This window comes from Paramisgurnus dabryanus, chromosome 20 (genome assembly GCF_030506205.2).
Source record: "Paramisgurnus dabryanus chromosome 20, PD_genome_1.1, whole genome shotgun sequence".
Classification (NCBI taxonomy): domain Eukaryota; kingdom Metazoa; phylum Chordata; class Actinopteri; order Cypriniformes; family Cobitidae; genus Paramisgurnus; species Paramisgurnus dabryanus.
Window position 1 is genome coordinate 713,203 of NC_133356.1, and position 23,620 is coordinate 736,822.

The 23,620-nt window shown below is 37.5% G+C and overlaps 2 protein-coding genes across 3 annotated transcripts in view; both read right to left on the minus strand.

Annotated features, from left to right (window-relative positions):
* lbh (LBH regulator of WNT signaling pathway) overlaps positions 1–16,624 on the minus strand; it is a 39,913-nt gene extending 23,289 nt beyond the window's left edge. The window contains exon 1 of the mRNA XM_065295990.2: positions 15,512–16,624. The gene's annotated coding sequence lies outside the window, so the exon portion shown is untranslated. The remainder of the gene's footprint in view (positions 1–15,511) is intronic.
* Positions 16,625–18,558: 1,934 nt separating this feature from the next.
* On the minus strand, positions 18,559–21,970 carry LOC135786531 (protein yippee-like 5). Of its 2 annotated transcripts, none has more exons than XM_065295989.2 (3): positions 21,835–21,970; positions 21,158–21,300; positions 18,559–19,228 (listed from the first exon to the last, which is right to left on the minus strand). In XM_065295989.2, exons 2-3 carry the CDS (start codon positions 21,296–21,298, stop codon positions 19,004–19,006), a joined length of 366 nt encoding a protein of 121 aa, XP_065152061.1. In that variant the 5' UTR covers positions 21,299–21,300; positions 21,835–21,970; the 3' UTR covers positions 18,559–19,003. The 2 variants fall into 2 exon arrangements, with proteins under 2 accessions (XP_065152061.1, XP_065152060.1); XM_065295988.2 differs by having other exon boundaries at positions 21,158–21,327.
* Positions 21,971–23,620: the final 1,650 nt, after the last annotated feature.

Sequence of the window (23,620 nt, forward strand, 5' to 3'; positions counted from 1 at the left end):
GCTAGCAAAAAGTGACAAAATAACGCGAACATTTTCCTATTCATATGTTGTGATTTGTATAGTCACACCGTGTACAAATAACAAGGTGATATGAGACACAGCCATCTTTTAACAGTATACATACTGGGAACTATATTCTCAGAAGACGAAGCACTGCTACTTGGGCAGAGTGATTTGCTCGCAGCACCCGAGAAGCCCCTGATGAGGAGCAGAGAGTTCAGTCAGAGTTGTGCAAATCACTTCGCCCATGTAGCAGTGCTTCGTCTTCTGAGAATGTAGTTCCCAGTATGTTTACTGTTAAAAGATGACTGTGTCTCATATCACCTTGTTATTTGTACACCGTGTGATTATATAAATCACAACACATAAATAGGAAAATGTTTGCGTTATTTTGTCACTTATTGGGAGCAGTTTGCTAGCTGGAGCCATTCACTTCCAGACTATGTGCTAAGCTAAGCTAGCGGGGGCTGCATCAGACAGAGTTACAGCACGCACAGAGATGAGAAAGGTATGTATGGACTTATCTAACTCTGGGGGATACTAGGGATGGGCACGAGTACTCGATTGCTCGAGGACTCGAACGTGGCATCGATGATCGATCACGAAAACTATGATCATGTGGGTTTATTTATTTATTGTGGTTATGGAATCATATGGATGTCTGGTTAGCGTTACAAGCGCCTGTGGTAGTAAAGACTAGGTCTGGAGTAGAGCCCGACCGATATATCGGCAGGCCGATATTATCGGCCGATATTAGGCATTTTCCAAACTATCCGTATCGGCAATCATGATGGCCGATAAATAAATATTTAAAAAAAACAGACAAAACAGCCTTCGAATATGTCATGAGTGTTGCCGTTGTATAGTTTGTCCGCCAGAGGGCACTCTGCAACCTCCCTGTTGGCAACACTCATGTATAACGCGTCACACATCCTGCAGCCTTCTGATCCAGCGAGTTGGGCAGAGAGAACAACGGTTAAGTGAGTTCATGGTGAGTTGGTCACGATTCAATAAAGAAATAAAAGAAAGTTTCTTTTTAAAATGCATTATCATATTATTTTAGTTAAAACTCATACATAACTACAAATAACTAATGTTAGGGAAATCTGTTAATGTTTTGTTGCGGGTTTCTGAAATTAAAAAAAAAATACCGGCCGATATATCGGATTTCAAAACCAACAAACATTTGTATCGGTATTAGCCTTCAAAATCCTTTATCGGTCGGGCTCTAGTCTGGAGATGCGTGTTTGACGTCAGGCAGCTACTCAGACCGCATATGACATAACATAACCATGCATGATTAAAAAACAAACAGATAATTCTACGCACCGGCCACGCGGCAACCCAACGATCCGCGTAATGCGCGGCAACCCGTCGATCTCACCGATCCCGTGAAGCCGGCCACACCTCACATCACTGAGGCTCTATGGTTAAAAAGGATGCCGTGATTTTCGGAAATACAGCTGGTCAGGTGCAAAATGAACAGCGCCGTCAAAAGTTCAATGGATTATCATCTTATATTTAAACATCAAATGCCAAGAGATACCAGAGAGCCATATGAGCATTAACATTACATCTTGACTGACAACAGGTGAGAGGACAACACGACACAGCTAATCGCTAAAATGATAGCAAAAGACTTAAAGCTGGTTAATGTTATGAAGCGTGTACTTTGACTGGACGTGTTTAAAAATGCGCTGTTTATGATGGACATTCACAAAGGGAGTTCAACTTTATGTAAATAACTTAGTTGAAAACTTAGTTGAAGTCTTGCATTTTGTGCAGATATATGTTGTATAATCCATTTATGTTGTATAAAGGCTTAATATTATGTAGAATGCCTCATATAGAAAGCGCTTCAGTTTGTGTTTATTAACCCTTTGGTTTCAATTCATCACGCAGCTTTTCCTGTTAGAGGTTTCTGTTAAAAACATTTAATTCATTAAGAATCTAGTATGTGTTCATTGTTCTGTCATACACTCTAAAAACCGTTGGGTTATTTGTTTTACCCAATAGGTGGGTTAAACTTATTGGGTTGTTCTGTTGGGTTATTCCTAGCTTGTATTGGGTTATTTCCATAACAACCCATAGAGTTGGGTTAAAATCGGGCTCACGTCACGCATTTTGAATTTCAACGGTTGACCGGTGCCACGGCTGAGTGCGGACAGACACGAGAGGTACGTTTTAAAATATATATCTCTGTGTAATGTTTTATTTTGCTACAAAGTGTCTTTAAGCTCTATCACACAGTAAACTATCAGTCACGTTTAAATAAGTGTACAAAAACGCTGTTGTCTAGTTTTTGTCCGTTACACCTGTTCCATTAATTAACTGTTACCGATGACAAACGCGTTTTTAAGCCATCATAAACGTAGAGAGACATCACAATTTATTTTAATACTAAACAGCACCAACAGCATGAGCCCTTACGAAAATGAATTATTTCTTCTTTTAGTAGTATAACGTTAGTTTCATGGCGTATTGATTACCATATTGCTTTAACCATGGTTTCTGTAACAGACATTGTTTTTTTTTGGTTTAAAGTTTAGTAAAAACCGTTTTTTAACTTTTGTAAGGGATTCAACCGGCTGTTTTTGGCTCCTAATATTTTTTTAGCCGGTCTGTGTTATAGACACAGAGCTGTAATATAAATGTCATTCTGAATGTAAATGTCTTAAGAAATGACTCGATGGTATTTTATTGTCGTCTTACTTCAGTATAATCCCTGATAAAGCGCTGTTTAATCCTGCACGTCTTCTACTGTATACGGTTACCCCGGTAACGGTTTAATTTGCAATTCAGCGCCATCTACTGTCAAAGTAGAGTATTTATGCAGCGTGCCAGATGTGTTTGCTTTGAGATTTAATTAATTATTCTTTTCTTTAAATGTAGACATTCTTGGAGATGTTGCAAGATGGTTCAGCCTTCCTACAGTACCAAAAGGCAAAGCAAACATTTATTAATTTTCAACCTGTAAGTATCATTATGACACTTAGTTTTTTTTATCCTGTTTATGTGTGCATATTTACATTGTGAAAATTCTGTCTTCAGGTCAGAAAACAAACATAATTCAGTATTTGGAGGAGGAGGTATGAAGAAGACCCCATGTCCTGCTATGGGATGAATTCGACTAATCACAAGCTTTTGTTATCGTGGGGAGGCATGGCCCAGGAGCAAGACCAGCAGTTGACATGTGCTTTAATATTTTTTTTACATTTTATACAGAGTATCCCAAGCCTTTCACTACTGTTAAGTAGTTCTGTAACACACAATACATTTTGTATCATGTGATGTTTCCTGAACACACCGTCACCTGCTTAAAGGGACAGTTCCCCCAAAAATGAAAATTGTCATAATTTTCTCCCTCTCCTGTTGTTACAAACCTGTACACATTTTTTTGTTCTGATGACCACAAAGGAAGATATTTTGAGTAATGTTTGAAACCAAACAGATCATGAGCCCCATTGACTGTCATAGTAGGAAAAAAGAATACTATGAAAATGAATGGGGCTCATGATCGGTTTGATTTCAAACATTCTTTGAAATATACCTTTGACTTATATACAGGTTTGTAACAACATGAGAGGGAGAAAATGATGAAAAAATGTGTGAACTATGCTTTTAAGCAGTTTTTAGTTGGATAAGATTGAGTAGATTTGTTTTGTTCTTATGTTTTTGTTTATTTATGTATGTATATATTTGTGTATGTGTGTATGTATTTATGCTTCTATAAATGTATGTATTTATACATTTAAATGCAGGTGCAAATGACTAAATAAAAATAAAGCATTATAAATGTATTTGTAAGTTTTGTATTATTTATTTATAAAGCAAATAATAGTAATAAATAATAATAATAATAATAATAAAGGGGTTAAAACAGCATTGCAAAAATAACCCAACAAATTGGTTATTTCATAACCCAACTAATTGGGTAAAACTTTCTACCCAATGCATTGGGTTAAAATAACCCAACAATGGGTCGGTGCTATAGTAACCCACCATTGGGTTATTTATTGGGTTATTTTTAACCCAACTGTTTTTAGTGAGTAGTTTCTTCAAACTTAAGTTTTATTTCAGTGTTTTTAATACAAATATTTTCATTTGCACCATGACGTATACGCCCCGCTCCTTTGATTGCCCTGCCCCCAGTTAATCGAGTACTCGTTCTTCAGACCTATGGATTAATCGAAATAAAACAATTAGATAAATGCCCATCCCTAGGGGATATGGTGAAAAAGCTAAATTCCCAAAATCTGGGCGTGTTCCTTTAATATCTTTTTATGTTCTGGTTCTTAACAAACTTAAACTTAAAGCAACACCAAAGAGTTTTTTTTTACCTTAAAATAACGCTTCCAAAACAGTTTCAGTCGTTCATCCACTCTAAACAGGGTGAACGGCACTTTCACATTCGCTTTGCAGCCCTCTATCGGCCAAAACCGCACTAAAGAAGTTTCCAAACGTCGGGTAGTGGTCCTGTAGTCCGAGTGAATACTACAAAAACTTGCTTTACGGCAGACCTACAATCCAATCAGAGCCAGCTATGCCGCAGTATTTATGACAGTGGGTAATGGACAATTACGCTTCTAACCTGTAGGGGGAGCAAAGAGCCAAAACTCTTTGGTGTTGCTTTAACTCATCATGTTATGTTCACATCGTGAACCGTCCTCTTCCTTGCCTTCATATGTGAAATCAGTGGTATGCTTAGCTTCATCGCTCTACTGTTCAGTGTATTGAGAACAGCCCGTCACTCGCGCACTGGGCTCCTAAATTATTTTACAAGTTCGGACATAACTATTTTTAGGCGCAAATGCGAGTGAAATACTCGCACTGTAGAGCCCTGTAGGCTTCTAGCCCATCCCTAATTTGCAGCCCCAGTCTCTGGTTAGGCTTTTTTAACGATAACAAAACAATAACTCACACAAAAAAACGAAGTGAAAGTTAAAAAACAAAAAACAAAGCTTAGACTGTGTATGACTATCAGTGTTTACAAACCTGCTTTGGTTTAAACCACTTTTTCAAATTTCTTTGAAAAATGTTCAACTTTGTTTGCATTTTCAGTTCAGTTGGCAGGCGGTATCAAAGCAGTGTACCTTGAACTGAAACTTACTTTAGGTTTATTATGTTTTCATAAGATAACTCAATCGCGTGGCATTACCTGTTCTTTTGTATACAGCTGCGTGCAGCTAAAAAAGTGGACATGGATTTGTGCAAGCACGCGTCCATGCGACTGATTCCCGTCAAATGACAGGAAAACTAAAATGCTGCCAGGCGTCGGGTTTAAAAGATGACGGGGCATCCTCTATATCAATTTCTGTTTCTTCAGAAGTCATGTTGCTGACCTTCAGTTCAAGCTGCAGGTGATTCAAGCGATGGCTATGTGACTGCGGTGAAGAACAGGTGAAGCTGGCTCAGAGCTAGGTCACGTGTTGACCAGTTTACGAATAAAATTAAAAGAAATGCATATTGTATAAATCAGTGGTGTCCGGTGACTTCTTTAATTTTAAGGGCGCTCAATGTGAAGTTCGTCACAACATGTGCTGTATCTAGCCCTTATGTCTGTGTTCGTAATTTCAAAATATGTGTTGTGCACGTCGAGTGATCCTGTGTGCATCACGGGTGTTGTCACAATAAGTGCCTGCTGCAGACGCGTCTAAAGGGTTTATGATAAAAGAGACGCTTGCGTTTGCCAGATACTCGGATAATCTCATGGGTAATCAGAGTTTACTGTGTTTACTTATGTAACATTAAACAGCCTAGAGGTCGACCGATTTATCGGCTGGCCGATTAATTTGCCGATTTTTGGCGTATTTTAAAAAATCGGCTTTGGCCGATTTTGCTGCAAAATTAGGCCGATTAATAGGCAGGCGCATCTGCGGGCACCTAAGCGTTGTTGTAGAACTCGTGACGCCGCCTCTTGCTGCAAGCAGATTGCTCGGGTCCCGTGTGTGTGCAGCCGTGCCTTGTTCACAAACAGCTTTAGTAAACGATGGCGGGATTGCGCGAATTAAGCAGCCAGTACAACAGCGCGACAGGCTTATGTCTCACGGTGCACTGTCCGTGCAAAGATTAGGCTCATTTCATGTGATTAATGAGTGATGATGATTTTTGTTTGCGTGACAGAGAGAGCAGAGCCGCGTGCGCATGCTTTCTGTCTTTAAACTGTCTCCCTGCTTTTATTACTCAAAACAAAACTGACTCAATGGCGAAAGGGCAGAAGACCAAATCATATCCACAGAGGAAATGTTTTTCGTGTTGTTACAGTACCACTTTGTTTACAGTTTTGCGCTGCTCAGCCTGGATTAGAACAGCGTCCGATTCGCGAACTGACTCCTTTGAACGGATTCGTTTGAATGAACGGTTGAAACAACAGATCTGTCCCAACACTAAACTCACAAGACGTCACTGTCAGCACAATCAGTCACTTATAGCGCCTCAGAAATGAGAATGTAAATGTGTTTAAAATGATTTGCCCTAAATAACAGTCTAAACTAAAAAACATAGACATTTACTATGTTAACTTTATGATGAATAAATAATTTATCAGGTCTACCAAATAAGTATTTTATCCTACAAAGCAATAAAAGTCATGGTAAAAAACTGATCAAAGATAATGACAGCAGAGTCAGGTAATATCTGTGTCTGATAAATGCATGGTGCAGAGGAGGTGGTAAAACTCTTCAGAAAGACCAGTCATAATTTTTTTAAATACTTTGACTTAAAAAGTGACATTTTTACATTTAAAATATCTGCTAATGATGAGAACATTTTGATTATTATGTACATATAGAAAATCGGCCAAACATATCGGCCATCGGCTGCCCTAATTTCTAAATATCGGCATCGGCCAGAGAAAAAGCCATATCGGTCCACCTCTAAAACAGCCTACTATCACAAGTTTAAGGGTCACTTTCACTTAGGCTATTAATTAATATTTTATATTACTATAATTAGGACTGTAACGACGATTAACCGTGAAAATGCGCGTTTTCTCAATTAATGAATTTGAATGAATTACGGTGAAATCCCGGCACATCCCAACGCCAGGGGGCGCTCTCGTTCAGAAACACCCTTTGTGCCAGAGAAGAAGTAGCATTACAAACCTTATTACAGGAATATTTATATCGCTGTTCTTCAAATTGTTTCAGGTATTTTCATGATAATAAAGAATATTTTGAATGATTTTAAATTTAGAATTTAAAGCTGAGACCTTAAGTCTGTTTATTTGACAGGGAGTTTACACTTAATTTTGTATGAAGGTTAAATACAAATTAAAAGATAGACATCAATTTATACATTTTTTTAAATATTATTTTGTTTAATAGGAAGAGGCTTCATAGACTTGGCAAATGCATTTGTTCAGAGGTCTGTAGGTGCAGACATTTGTTATGGGCATTCTTTGCAGTTTATCCAAAGGCTTTTTAAACATTCATACCATTATCAGAATTACCGTATCAACCGAAATGTAGAAGTATAACGGCGAAAGAAATTTTGTCCCTATCGTCCAGCCCCAAGTCAGTTCTGTTGCTTTTTCACCATTGACACAGTTCTGTTCCTGCTCAACTCTTTGTTTGCTTTGCAATATGTATTTGTGTGTGTGGTTCACAAACTGAAAGTGAGTCAAACTGAAAGCGAGTTGTGGGCAAGTATAAAGTTGCATGTGCACACATATACAGACACCAGCAAATAAAAGTTTCCACTGGTTATAAAAGAGATGATCTGATCTGCTTCCGTCACTTCAGTTGTTCATCGGATAAATCACTCAGTTCTGTTCCACTGATGGAAGTTGATTTGGGTAAAAACATCTGCTAAATCAATTGAATTTGAAACATACAGCTAGACCTTGTGTCTCTGTGCCTGCACACACACACACTATACATCCACATTTACCGATCTATCTTAGACTGGATGTCTACACATCCGTGTATTTTCTTTTTAAAACGACTACAGTTACACCTGCCATCCACAGTACTCTGGAGTTTTAGGCCCTCGTAAGTGTGCAGACCATTTTTTTGTTTGAAATCTCTAGGGTTGCGCTGCAATGTAGACAGAACTAACCAAACACTTTTGTAAACGAGTTAGGGTCAACAGTTGACTGGCGAATAAAGTCTTTTTAATTCCGTTTTCACCTTAATTAGTGCAGTTAATGTAACCAAACATTAAAACCAATCAGCGTTAACCTTACAATAGTACTTAGGAACACTGATTGACCCCAGACTTTTAAAATACTTCATCACTTAAAGGGCCCATATTCCGTGGCTAAAAAGCACATTTCTTTTATATTTGGTGTAATACAATGTGTTTGCATGGTTTATTTTCTACATAGCGTACATCACCTCTAAGCCCCGCCCATCTGAAACATGTCGTTATGTACAAAGCTCATCGTTCTGTGAAAGCACTGTGTGAACCGATTGGTCAGCTATTTAATGTGTTGTGATTGGCCAAATACCTCAATTATGGAAATGTGACGCTCCTTACCATACACACTTCCAGGTGATATTTGATTTATAAATGGAACATCGCTTTGTTGTATACGTCTTAATATTTTTGGCGTATGTCATTTATGGCTTTGGTGCGTACGTAGACTTTTGGTAAGGATCCTACGCACAGTTTTATAAATGAGACCCCAGAAAACCATCTTTACCATCCTGTGTATCCTAAGCATTCAGCTTATCCTGTGAAACATGTGTACTGTGCATCCAGTTTTAATGTTAACAAGAATAAAGAGAGCTAAGGATTGTGTTGTCCACTGAAACTTGGATACTTTTAACATCTATTCTCCAACAATATTCACTGAAACCGATACTCTGTTCCGCTACAACAACATAAATTAGACTGTTTAAGAAAAACCCAACGCTTCTACCTTCGTCTAGAATCTGTTATTTGTTTAGCAAAAATCCACCGCTCCCGGTTCATCTGGTCCAATCAGCACAAGGCTGTGTAAAATCTGCCTCCCAATCACAGTTCCTCCTCATGCCACAGATCCACCCTCCACCCTCGTACGTGTTATATCATCACATGCATCCGCCTGAAGTTAACAGGTGTGTGGATTGAACACGATGTGATGGCGGAAAAAACATTCACTAACAAACTTCCAATTCCTTGGTTAACAACCAGAGCTGGGAGAACAACCAAGGAAAAGAAAACAACCAAGGAAACAATGCTAGAAAGCGACCGTGCCCGTTATAAAACTAGGATCCATATCGGACCGCCATTTATAAGGTGGAGAGATCGATGAGACCCTTTTAAAGGGTTCAAGCTAGATGCAGAGCTTGCCACTTTTCTTCTAGACAGGTAATTGTGCTTTATCAACCATTGATTGTATTTCTGAGTGTAATAGAAAGTAATCCAAATATGCTTGCACACACACTGACGAGTACGAGCTCGAACTGAGGTTGCTCGGTGGTAATGTGGGATGGCCATGAAAATTGTAAACATTCGAAATCATCTCAATCCTCCAGAGTTGACAACTGTAACTTTAAATATGAAAATACACGCACTTCACAACTAAAAACTCGCAACTGAATCGTCAGTATGAATTTTTTTTAAATATGAAAACATCGGCTACTTACAGGATTTCAGATCCTACCAGAATGTAGTTGCAAAGTTGGAATTGCTCCACTTTTTAGATGACGCCTTTGATTACATCCAGCCTTGTACTCCCTCTATCTTTGCGTATACATACGAGGCGGCGTTATTCAAATGTTCAAACCAGTATGATGTCTAACTGCACGGGCGAGGATGAGCCATTTTAGGTAGGCATGGATGAGTCTTCACTTTTAAAAAGAAGATCTCTTTGGATTTGAAACTTACATTTTTGCAACTTTATATATCTTTTATGTGCAGAGACATCTTTTTACACTCTAAGAACAAAGGAAAAAATAAAATCAGGTCATATGACTCCTTTAAATTACGATTATAATAATATATTTCACGGGCTGTTTAATGCTTTATTGTGATTAGTTGATAAATGTTCCACATGTAGAATTGTTTTTCAATAGACGCACACTTAACATTTCAAATGGCTTAAAAAAACACCAGAGCAATGTCAACTCATAATGTAAAAACTGCACATGATGTAATAAGTATTAAATTATTATTTTAATAAAATAATGTTCTCAAAATATACATAAAATCTTGAGCTCATGATATAAAAAAATACATTACAGGGCTCGCAAAATCGCTATCAAAAGGCATCTTTGTCCTGCCTATCGGGCTATCCTGACTTGTAGGGAGGAAAAATATTTAAAGGCATAAGGCACGATATCTGAAAAACGCTTTGGAAAAGGGAGTCGGGCCGACTACCAAAACTCACTTGTAGCCAATCAGCAGTAAGGGGCGTATCTACTAACTGACACTGTTGTCTGGGTTGTGTATGTGTGGGGGTCTATCAACAGAAGGTCCAGATTCTATTGGGGTAGGGGTGTGTTTGTTTAGGTGATTTTAAATGTCACCATTGGCTTTCAGAGATCATGGACCCTCCCTTGAAATGATTACACGGCTGCAGACTTGAGCTTCCAAAGTTACTGAAAGTCATTCATTTACAATAGAAGCTGGCTTCGCTCAGCTGCAAGGAGCGCCAAATCCATCAGCGTCACGTTTTGGGTGTCTTAATCAGAAAGTTGAAAGCAGCTCAACTTTATGGTAATGAGCTATGACGCCGTTCAGCGGGAAAACGCCAGCAACCAATCAGAATATAGCCTAGACCAGGGATAGGCAACTCCGGTCCTGGAGGGCCGGTGTCCTGCAGAGTTTAGTTCCAACCATAATTAAACACACCTGAAACGGCCAATTAAGGTCTTACTAGGCATACTAGAAAGCAAGTTGGAGCTAAACTCTGCAGGACACCGGCCCTCCAGGACCGGAGTTGCCTATCCCTGGCCTAGACGTTCTTTGCTGGCTGATTCCGGAGAAACATACAATGTAAAGTCGTTCCTACCAAAACATTAATTCCGCAAAAACAGACTTTAGAACGGCAAAAACATCAACAAGCTACTTTTGAACAAGCGTCCTTGACCGGGCGGCCTTAGCTTTTTTTGGAAGCTCAAGTCTGCGGCAGTGTGGATGTACAGTTATGCATTCTTTCACAGATTTGGATGAGTAATTTTGGTGTATGAAATTCTGGAATCGTGTATTTAAATCGTGTTTGAATGCACGCTCATGTTTACTTTCACGAATGCGCAAAGCCACGAACTGTACAGGAAGCAAGCAGTACTGATTTGTCATTGACGATCTGGACCAAAATTTCCTCCAGCATTGTCCGGTCAGTCATTACTTATCCACACCTTGATGAACTCAAGAATAGATTATTGTAACTCGTTACTTGAGGGATGTCACACAACTCAGGCAGACAAGCTTCAGCTAGTTTAAAATGCAGCTGCAAGAGTGCTTACTCGATCTTAGAAGTATGAGCACATAAACCCAATTTTTGCATCTTTACACTTTATACAAGTCAAATATCACATAGATTTTAAAATATTGCTATTCACCTATAAAGCCTTAAATGGCCTAGCACATTCGTATCTTAGAGAATCACTATCAGAATACAATCCATCATGTACACTGCAATCACAAAATTCTGGCCACTTAATTATCCCTAGAATATTAAAAGTGTCTAATGGTGGTCGATCCTTTTCCTACTAAGCCCTTAAGCTCTGGAATGATTTACCAAAAAATGTTCAAGATACAGACACAGTAGATCAATTTAAGTCTAAACTAAAGACATTTTTTAAACCACAATACTGTGTGACACTTGCATTACATGTGAACGGCCCCTACGCTAATAGAATTTTGTTTCTCTTTCCCTGTCTCGTCTTTATTCTGCAAGGCAGCATGGGTACCCAGGCTAAGAGGAATGCATTGAATTCAGTAGATTACATGAGGTTTTTAGTTTTATGTTAATGCCCTTAACATTGAAAGGACTTAAAGTTCACAGCAGTAGAGTGAGCGTTAGCAAAGGGTCAATTCAGTTGCCTTGCCTTACATGTTGGCTGCCTATGTAAACTGTAAAATGCATTGTTTAATATCATAAAACTCTATCAGTTTACTCACTGACTAAAACAAAATGCATGGTCCAGCCTCAAGGGTCATGATGGTCTCGTACACACTGCGGTTAAATTCCGTTGTTACCTCACCTTTCAGTGCATAATCCTGTTCTGTACATACAAACTTTAGTAATTTATGTGACTGACAAACGCATTCTACAAACTAATAAATTCCCACAAAATGAAGGTAGTCACAACCGCATTTTCAGAAACTCTGGATAGTGTGTACAGAACCAAATTGAACAACTATTTATTGATGAAGTATTTAAATGTCCATCATTATATGCATGACTGGTCTCTTTAAAAAAATATATATATTAATGCTTGAAAGCGGAAAAGGTCTTGGTCTGACTCTGTGGTTTTCTGCACCGCGCATACAGAGGAACAAAGGTTTACTTATGCGTGTTGCCAGATGATGCAAATTCCCTGATAAACCGACATGAATCCAAATGCTTTACCTGCACCGTCCCACCGCAATAACACCAAAAACGCAATTATTTAATGAGCCACAGACATTAAAGGTTAAGCACCACAGTGATATGTAATCCCAAAAAAGACGGACATGGCAACCCTTCACTCTTTGAAGCAGCCTCACAAATGCATACAACACACAATGCCAAGAAGCCGGTTTATAACAGTTTTTCTCAATTGCTTTGGCTCAATTCTCAAAGGAGAAGCTCAGATCAATTAGTTTTTTCTTGTTCATATCAGATAGAAATTTCTTATTGATTTAACCAAGTTGCGAGTGTTTTAGCACATGTGTGCAAAGAAGACAAAGTACAATTGTCTACTACAGTTTGCACAATAACTAAATGCATATGCGTATTCTCGACTTCATGCACAGACCGATTGGCAAATTATATCAAGTTACCGCGAGAGCACCGCTTAAGAATTGTTTTTGGCCTTATGAAATTGTTATAGATACGTGTTTAATAATTTAAAATCTTTAATCGATGTTACAGCCACTGCCCTTGCTGTCCAGAATTAAAATTAACACATTTGTAAACGACGTTACTTGGACCCATTGTGCGAGCTGTCTCTTTAATACCTTGCAGTTTATTTCATGTTGCTGCTGATTGAGTTTGACACACCCACCAAACAAGAGAAAACGTATCTCAAACCTGTTGCACACCATTTCCAGGAAACATGTTGTTCAACCCGGAAACCGTAGCAAAACCTTGCGCACCGGTTTGAGCTTGAGGGTGCCCTTGTGTTTGTATTAAAATGATTCTGATTGGCCACTGCCTTGTGCAAACGGCATGCGCTCAACACGCTTGTTTACCTGTCAGTTTCCCAGCTCGCATCAGCTTCAGGCATCCAGTGACAGATGCTATTACCCCTGTTTTAGCCTGGCTCCAATGGCATCATGTCCGTTACAGTATTGATCTTAGGGCTTTCAACAAGTTAGCGCCTTTTATTTATCAGAGCATTTACATGTCTATACTCCGGTCAAAGCATTTAGGTCATCCAATCAGATTCTCCTAAATGTTCTGAAATCCAGGATAAAAACACCTGTATCCCTTAGCTTTTATACAAAGTTGAGTTTTGAGATGGTCATTTTTTGCTGTGTTTATTTTTCTTTGCGAGTGTCCATTGTTAAGCATTTTGGTCAACTGTGGTTGTTTTAAAATGTGCTATATAAATAAAAAGTTTAAATGTTTTGGAAGTTTGAATGATACAACAATATTGTTAACACTTATATAATAACTCAATAAGCATAACCAATACCACCGGCCCACAGAATCTGCCGGAATTTACCGGTAGTCCCGATAGCCAGAGGAAGAGAGAGGGATATAGAGATTTTTTTAAGGGTCACTATTTTAAAAGTGCTCGACATCCTGATAATAAGCGACACCTTGCAATGACATGCAGTTTTTTTAATAAAAAAATTGGAAGCAAGCGTGTGAATCAACTGTGAGGAACGTCTTCCCTGAAGACATAACATTTAATTAATAGAGCAGAGCAGGGCACAAACTAACGCTTTTTGACTTTGGCTCTATCATTCAAAATATATTTAAGTTTGATTAACTTTTTACACAATCTCCACACACATTTCTGCTACAAATAAACACTTAAAGTTTGTTTGTGTGATCTACCGTTATCATACAATTACACCGAAAGTGACAGGTGTGCAAACGTTACCCCATAGGTGGGGTTCATTGTAACAAACGGAGGGTTTGTTGTTACACCTCCTAGAAAATTTCGTTTAAACACAAATAATTCAATCAAATTCTGTCTATATACTAAAGGTGGATATTGTTTCTATATATGCCTATAATAGATAGATATCCACACATTCATCCATCCATTATCCTTCATCTAATTTAATTCTAATCTAATTCATCTAATCATTGTGTTATGCAGCAATGCATATAAATATATTTCTTGATAAGGGCTGAACAATAAAGACAAAATATCATGATAGTGAGTTATTTCCACTGAGGTTGTATTAACAGTTATCATTTTGATGAATAATATTTACATAGTTTTCATTTCATTATCATTGTAAACATGAGACTTAATTATAATACTTGTGACAACCAACTAACCCCGCTGTGTAAAATGTTTTTAATCCAAGCTATCAGTTACTAGGAGTTGCTGACATGTTTCTAAATGCTGTTATGTTTTAGGTAATAAGACAGTGATTAAAATAATATAAGGTTGAATTTGGTGACTTACACAAACAACTCAGAAAAAAAACATAAGATGAAGACATTTACTTTCATGCCTCCAAATCACTCTTTGTTCAATATCTTAAACAAAACACATCAAAACTTTTCATAAATTCACAGGAGATCTTCTGACAGTAAGAGAAAAAGACCAAAAGCACAGATTCCTCGGCCATGAAGAAATATGTATACAATGAACCCTGGGTTTGTGCCCGGCTCACCCCTAAATAACTCTGACACAGAGAGAGTCTCTTAAAACACAACAAGTCAAACTAGTCAGAAGATTAAAAAAAGAAAGAAGTGCTTGCTGAGATATAAATATATGCAATGGATGTGTAGAGAAATAGACTGTCAGCACCAGCAGAACAGATTGTAAATATTTAAGTGTTGCTAGTATTATTTTAGCTTGAGGAACATGTAAACAATCCTGCTGAGAAAATCATTTTACGATATATAAGTGCAAACGTTTTTAGTTAAGACACATTATAAACGTGCATTTGAGTCTGAAATGAGTTTTAAAAAGTGTCCAATTGGAGAACTAACAACGAACTGACAAACAAACGCGTTTCTACCTCAGTATGATTCACAAATTCGTTAAATCTGTGTGGGATATTAATCTAAATATCAAACAGGCTGTAGCCTAAACTTATATCAACAGTGTTTACGTGATAGCATAGCGGTGAAGCGCCTGAAGTGTTTTAAGGGAGATCCACAACTATATATCGCGCTATAAAAATAAAATTACGAGAGAAACAATTAATCATTTGCTGCGGTGGTTATATTATATGAAGAACTCACCAGTTTAACTGTGGGAATAGAAGACATGAAGCACAGTCGAGTACAGAAGAACGAAGCGTCTGAAAAATGATTGCGATTTGTCGTCCTAAAGATGCGACGCGTTTCCATCATCAGCCGCCGTAATCTGCCGCGACTGACACGCCTACACTGCGATCGTCTTAAAAACAGTGAACGATATATCATAATAAGACGATAAATGTCAATGAAGGGTTAAATGAAGTCAACGTATTAAACGGTGGAGCTGTAAAGTCAATATCATTTAACACATTTCAGTATTTTATATAATATGCAGTACAGCGTGAGATGAATGCCTTTCTTAACTAATCTAAATCTATTTTGGATTACTGGAGTTACGAGTTACTGTTAGCGCGGTTACAGCGACATCTGCCGGACGTCACGTCTTCAACTCAGTAACTTTAGTAGCTGCATTTGATTTCTCTTGATCTTGGATTATTTGGTTCTTTGAAGCTCATCGTGGAGTTGCTGGGGAACAGAATTAATTGTTATTTATGTCTGATACTGATGCGTTCATGTCTTCTCCATTCTTATCGAGCGGTTAGGGTTAGGTGTGCTTTAAAAAATAGAGCTACCTCAATGGCAGTCTTTGAACTGGTTGAGGAGATATCTACAGCGTTTGACAATGGCGAGTACACTGTCGGTGTCTTTATTGATTTGAGCAAGGCATTTGATACCATTGATCACAATCACCTGTTGGCTAAAGTAGAACGATATGGTATAAGAGGCATTGCCCATGATTGGTTGAGAGATTATCTTACTGGCAGAGATCAATATGTGCATATTAACAGCTTTGACTCAGAAAGAACAAACATTACGCATGGAGTGCCGCAGGGCTCTATACTGGGGCCAAAGCTGTTCATAATGTACATAAATGATATTCCGAAGGTATTAACAAAGTTAAATTGTATCTTGTTCGCCGATGATATAGTCTCTATTGCTCTGGACAAAATTTAGATTTTCTTTTGAAGATTGTGGAAAAAGAGCTCTCCAAATTAAAATCTTGGTTTGACCATAATAAATTATCAATGAATTTGAATAAAACCAAATATATTATTTTTGGAAATAGAAAAATTGAGGAACCAATTAAAATTAAAATTAATGATATAGAAATTGAGAGAGTGTGTAATACAAAATTTTTGGGTATTTATGTTGATGATAAACTAAATTGGAAGTTACACATAAATTATTTAAGAACAAAAATATCTAAAATTATTGGTATAATGTGTAAAATTAAATCATTGATAAATCAAAATTCATTATATTTATTATACAATTCGCTCATTCTTCCGTACTTAAACTATTGTGTGGAAATATGGGGGAATAATTATAAAACTAGTATTAAACCTATCTTTATGTTGCAGAAGAAGGCTATTAGAGTTGTTAACAGAGTTGATTATCATGCCCCAACTAACCCATTGTTTATTCAAATAAATGCACTGAAATTACAGGATTTGGTTGATCTAAGCACAGCTGTAATGATGTATAAGGTCCATAATTTTAAGCTTCCAGTTTGTATTCAGGAGAGGTTTAAGCCAAGAGAGACTCAATATAATTTGAGAGGAATCTGGGTTTTTAAAAAAAATAAAGTTAGGACCAATACTAAAGCAAGGTGTTTCTCAGTTAGAGGGGTCAATCTATGGAATAGCCTGGATGACAAAATAAAACAATCTATATCAATAAAGGTGTTTAAAAAGAAATTTAAATTAAAAGTGATTGCTAGTTATATCGCATTACAATGATTTTTACTAATATCCTTTTATATCGCATTACAATGATTTTTACTAATATCTTTTCTGTATGAGCTGGTAATATTCTTATATCTATGTTTACTTTGCTGTTTTCTGTTTGTTGCCACATGTTGGGTATTTAAATAGGGTTAGGCATCAATAAGTGTTTCACTTCAGCCTAAACCCCTTCAGTCATTGTTGTACTGTAGGATTCCGTTTGTGTTTGTTGTTGTGTTTGAATGACTGGAGAAAAATAAACTACTACTACTACTACTAAAAAAAGTAATATAAATTTAGACATAATCTTACTTAATTAAAGATTATATTTTCAATTAATGTTCTTTACATCTTGTAGAATAATTTTATGTAGAAAACGATGAATCACAATAAAATGGCTTTAGCTGGGTTTACAAATGCAGCGTCACATTTTGAAAATATCACCTATCAACAAATATCAATATCAACAAACAGCGTTTCACACTGAATCTAAAGACGAACCTTTAAATCAATAAAAAACTCAGGGTTCCCACGGGTCCTTGAAATCCTTGAATCTTTCTGAATCTGGGGGAAAAAATTCAAGGCCATGGAAAGTTTTTGAAAATATACATACATAGGTACAGGTCATTAAAAGTGCTTGAATCCATTTTATGCAAGAAGTTTTCTGGGAAAAAATCCATATAATTCCTTGTGTAGTGTCGGATAATATCATAAACATTCTAGACTTTTTAAGCACACCTGCTAAACTGTTCGCTAAATGCTTATATCTTCTGTATGTGAATGTTGATTCATACCAAAATGCTTTTTTTGCATAGTTGTGTTTGACACATGAAAACGTCTCGGGTTACGTATGTAACTGTTGTTCCCTGAGAAGGGAACGAGACGCTGCGTCTCCCTTGCCATACTTCCTGCATCCATGTAATGTCGTCTTTGGCAATATTTCAGATAGCGATATACTTCCTGGCTCTTACGTCACTCTGCCTTTGTCATTAAGCCTCACCATTGGTTGAATTTGATATACACATTCAGACACACTTACCCCTGAAGTGTCACCGCAGTCACACTGAACTGAAGTCTTGAAATCACAAACAACTCACAGTTCGGCACCCACCACACACACTTACAGACATTAGAATTAAACAGTCCTATTAAATGTTGGTGTCCACATTTGAAAAACTGAGATGTTCCACAAAGTGATTATATGATCTGCAATTCAGATATACATACATATATATATATATATATATAAAAAGTAAGAACGATACAGAATTTGCTCATGTAATAAAGCACAGGACACATCAGATCTAACCTCACTGTGTTTTTTAATGAAAGCATGAGCACGGGCACGCGCGCGCGTGTGTGTGTGTGTGTGTACTTTGCACATGCAATTTCATCATTCACATCACATTATCAATAAAGAAGAGTTTAACTGCTAGTAATCTGGTCGTGTTCACTAGGTCAGAAACTCTAGGAAGGACTCTTAATCTTTACAAATCCTTTTGGACTGAAATGCCGGATGCATTTGCTTATTGGTTTTAATACTAAGACTCCCATGACTCTGAAATTGAGTAAAGTTAAAGAAGCCCAGAGGTGCCGTCTAACCAGCAGCCGAACCAGAAACAACTTAACGTGTACACCGGTAGCTCACGTCGTGTTTCTGAGGAGAAATACACAGACAAAACATTTTCACAAAGCCTCACTAGATGTGATAAAAGAAAAGTTGAGCTGAGATATTGGAGATGGACTCCCATCAGGATGCGTCGGAGGGCACGTGCTCCTCGAAGCCCTCGCTCTCCCTCACCAGCGCCCTCTCGAGAATCACACGACCTTCTTTATAGCGCTGACTGTCCTCGGTGGCGAACTCATAGATCCAGCCCAACTTACTGTTGCAGTTTTTACAGCTCACATCACGAACCATGTGTCTGCCGGTCAGCATCACGCGATCCTGCACTTCACTGTACTGCAGATTCACCACCTAATGATAACACATATATATCTTTACACAAAGCCTTTTAAAATGAGAGTTACTGTACGTATCACTGCATGTTTACATAGTTAGGGAAAAATGTTCTTTTGCCAGCTTCAAGGCTATGTTCACGGCCAGATGTTCATGATCGAGTTTAAAGGTGCGGTTCTCTCTGTGTTTTTGAAGCTTTGATTGTGTTTACAGTGCGCAATATAACATGTGTTCATGTTTCACGTGTAAAAAAGCTGTATTTTTAACACAATGTATTATCTGTATAGCGCTGTTTTACTGTCCTCAGTTAGTGCTGATGTCTACCTTGTTCTATGAAGTCCCTTCTTCAGAAATACGTAACGAGTTCTGATTGTGTAGTTTGTTTAGTGTGTTGAGATTGGATAGCAGCTTAGCTTGCGAGTGATGTATTCCTGTGGGCGCAAAAATTTTCTACTGACATCATTAAAGCAGGAAGTAGAGGACTGTAGTCCAATCCGGCCGTTCGCTGTAGGCTTTGAAAAGGGAATTCTGTTAAAGAAAATATATCGCCTGACAGTGAACTTTGAGCTTTATCATTTTACAGGTATTATTTATGCTCTAAAAGCAACATTACACACTAACTAGGGTTTAAAAAAGAAACAATGTGACCTTTAATTATAAATATTAATTTTGTCTAAAAATTGGAAAACTATATTTGAATGTAGTTATGGAAAAATAAACAAATAATAAGTTCTCTTTCGGAGGGTTTTTTTCCAAGGAGTATTTCATCCCCTTGCTGACATTGGCTTAACTACGTTACATTACATTACATACACGTTACCATTAACTAGTACAGATTCATCTTAACCACTGAACTTTGCTACTTGGTTGTCCTATGATTTTTTTTTGTTTTCTCTAGTTTTTATCTGCTTTGGAACAATTAACCGATTGTGTAAACTGTTATGTGAATCAAATAAAATTTGAATATCTGAGAACATGCTCGAAAAACCTAACCCGAACATGCAATACGAAAAACAATTCATAAAGTCTTTCTTTTTAAACAAAATCCAAAGACTTTTCTTTAATTGGTGATTAAGATTTTATTGTTTTAATATTAATTTAAGTCTACGGGTGTTTTCACAACTAGTTCGTTTGAGCCCTCAAAACGCTCTTGGAGCAGTTCAGGGTTTATATGTGAACAAACCAAGTGATCTCAGACCCCCCTAAAAGAACCCAAAAGTGAACCGAACTTAGACAACGTCCGGAGGTGGTCCGAATACTGTTCCCTTTTTGGCTTCTTTTGTGGTTCGATTTCTTTTTGATATGTGAAATCAATAAGGTCCCGGTCCGGTTTGCGTTTTGGGATCTGAGTACTTATGAAGTTGTGATGTGAACAAGAAAGGGTCTGAGATCACTTCAGTTCTGAAGAGGACCAAAAAAAAGAACTGGGTCCTCTTTTGAGTCCGCTATATTGTGAACACCAAAAGGACTAAGGTCACATTCGGCTAGTTCCTTTTCTGGTTGAGTTTAAATGAGCATTTCGCCCATAGAAACATTAATCTTTACTGAAAGTGCGTCATATTTGTAGTCGAAATGTAACATACATTTAGAATTTGGTGCCTATTTGACAGAGAAAAGGGGTGTTTGTAATCTCACTCCCTCAACAAAGATATTTGACTTCCTTCTTTCAATGATGCAAAATGATGATTTTTACATCATTGAAAGAAGGAAGTGCAACACTGAAATCTGTATTTCTCCTGTCTCAGCGGCAACTGAGGAAATGATGCATGACCATTCAAAAACATGACTACAAAGCTTAATGCAAATGGGTGAAGTGTCCCTTTAAGTGAACTGGGTTTGGTTCTTTAAAAATGAACTATAGAAAACACCCTAATTCTATGACATATTCCCATGGAAAGTTGTGCATGTGTGTAGCAGACAGTGTTGTTTTTGTTGTTGTTAACATGCCTTGTTAAAGAGAAAGGCTCTGCCTGTGGCACCCGTGAAGCGTGTAGAGATGAGCTCGGAGCGGTTGGTCAGGATGGTGTCGCAGTTAGCGCAGGAAAAGAGCCGCGTTCCGCCAATGTGATCGAGAAAGATGCGGCCCATAGCTTCAACAACAGCAAGCACACAAACACCTGTAATGGCGATATTTCAGTAAATGTGAAAATACTAAATAAACAGTCCTTACGTATGACGGTACATACTGTAACCGAGGAATAACAAGTCAACCGCAACGAAAATCTACCGTCATACTGAAGATATTTTGAGAAATGTTTGTAACCAAACTGTTTGTGAGCCCCATTCAATTCGTCCAGTTAAAAGTCTACCACTGAAATAATTTTAGACTTTATTTTAAAATCAAAAAACTACACATTTTACATTAAACAAGCTCTCAACTCAGGAAAAGGCTCTCAGCCAGCAAGTTCGAGAACCAGAATAAACTGTTTTATAAATATAATAAATGTGTGTATATATTAGTATAGATTATCAACTTGTTTCTAATGGGTTAATGAAATGGTTTGTTATGTCGGCCTTTCGCATGCTGTCTCCGAAATACCGATCGTTTAAAAACTGATCAAAATACGATAAAGATCGCTATTATGTGTTTGTCAGTACAGTTTTAAGCATTTTGTCGCTCTTACCTGACCCTTTATAGCGCTAGTTTTTTCTTGTTTTGTATCAGCTTGTTGCTTATTTCCACACAGCTCGTGCACATCGTAGCTTCTATGTTTGTTTTCTTTCTGCTCTTCCGGCAGACTCGGTTTCAGCATCCGGTGCGATGACGTCATGACACCGTCACGCGCACTGTTTATATGTGACTGTAAAGTAAAAGCATTGACCCCAAAAAACAAATATTTGCTTTATTGTTAATTTTATTATTTTTCTAAGCAAATTTTACATCCACAAATGTAAATTCTCTAATTCTAAACCTGTATTCTCTGTCTTCCTGAAAGATCTGCAAAATTACTTGAATGTAATATCAGCCTCCACTAAAGTACTATTCGGACGGGATTAGTTTTACATAGGGAGGTGGGCAGGCATGTGCACAGATAGGGCTCAACCTGTGCAGAACACATGCCCTTTTTGTCCTTACACTCCGAAGTGCCCTTTTTTGGAGGTGTTTTATTATTTGTTTTAATATACAAATTAATGCTATTGTTAAACATTTACCTCTGTCTGTGTGTTTTACAAATATATTTATCAAGTAAAATTATTAAAAAACTAAATCTTTTTGGATCTGCTCAAACTGTCTGTCAAACCTCTTAACTCCGCCCCCGAGTGCAGCGAGCTGAAGTTCCAGTCAGAGCAGCTGAACGTCTTGCAACGGTAAATAAATATCTTGTTGTTTGAGTACAATGCTGTCTCATTACGAAAGAAACACTAGTATGTATATAACGGCGCATGTTTTATAAATTTGAGCAGAGCCGAATTATCCATAGACGGGATTGGTCGAGTAGGCAATCAGGGGGTACTAAGGGCTCCAAACTGCGACCAAATTGAGTTTTTGACAAAGCGCGAGCAGTTTTTAAACAAGTGTTCACCCATGTGAAGGGCACCCGTGACAACAATACGGAATGCACGGTCGAGTTTTTACCGCTTTTTTTGCATGACGCGTCTCAATCGTTAAACTAAAGTCAACACATCTCACGCGAGAAGACGCGCCCGCGTGGGTAAATGTCTAGCCTAACGTTACATTAACACCAAAAACATATCAGTTTAGAAAGGTGTTAGACATCAGATGCCCAGTTGGGAAAACTGGATAGAGACGAAAAACGTGTAAAGGATACAAGTATGTGCATTATATTGCCCTGTCACTCATTACAGTATGCAATCTGGATATAATTTATTGTATATGCATGTATCTTATGCCTTGAATTAGTCAAGGGAGTTATTATTATTTGGTTCATAACTTTTTATTCTGAAATCAACTGCATAGAGTTAAGTCTATTTAGTATTTAGTATATTTTTCAGTAATGCAGTTATTTGCACCTTCAAAAGACCAAGGTTCCTGGTCCTCAGCACAATTTTTGCCAGGTAGGCAGATACATGTTGAATATGCTAATGGTATGGCTAAAGTGTAGTATAATCTCCTATTTTGATCTTTAATCTCCTATTTCCCCCACTTCTCAATCACATATCAATCACATAAACATGTTAACCAAATAATAAAAATTAGCTTATAAAACCAAACAGAATACCTTTTTTTTTCAAACATATTATTATTAAACTTTATGTATGTAAGCAGAGGAAAAAATTAAAATTTATATATTCTACAATTAAATAAGAGCGAGTACACAAGAGCAGTTCACAAACACATGACTACAAATAGGCCTAATACAGACAAACACCCAGGATGTAAATTGTTAAAGCCAATTCACAAGGGCAGATATCCTTTGCACTGTATAATGCCAAGCTATCATAAAATGT

Bases quoted from the DNA above. Each gene is read 5' to 3' on its own strand.
- LOC135786531 (XM_065295989.2), bottom strand. From the start codon at position 21,298: ATGGGCCGCATCTTTCTCGATCACATTGGCGGAACGCGGCTCTTTTCC. The intron at 19,229-21,157 runs GCATGTTAACAA...TGTTATCATTAG, and splicing joins GAGCCTTTCTCTTTAACAAG to GTGGTGAATCTGCAGTACAG.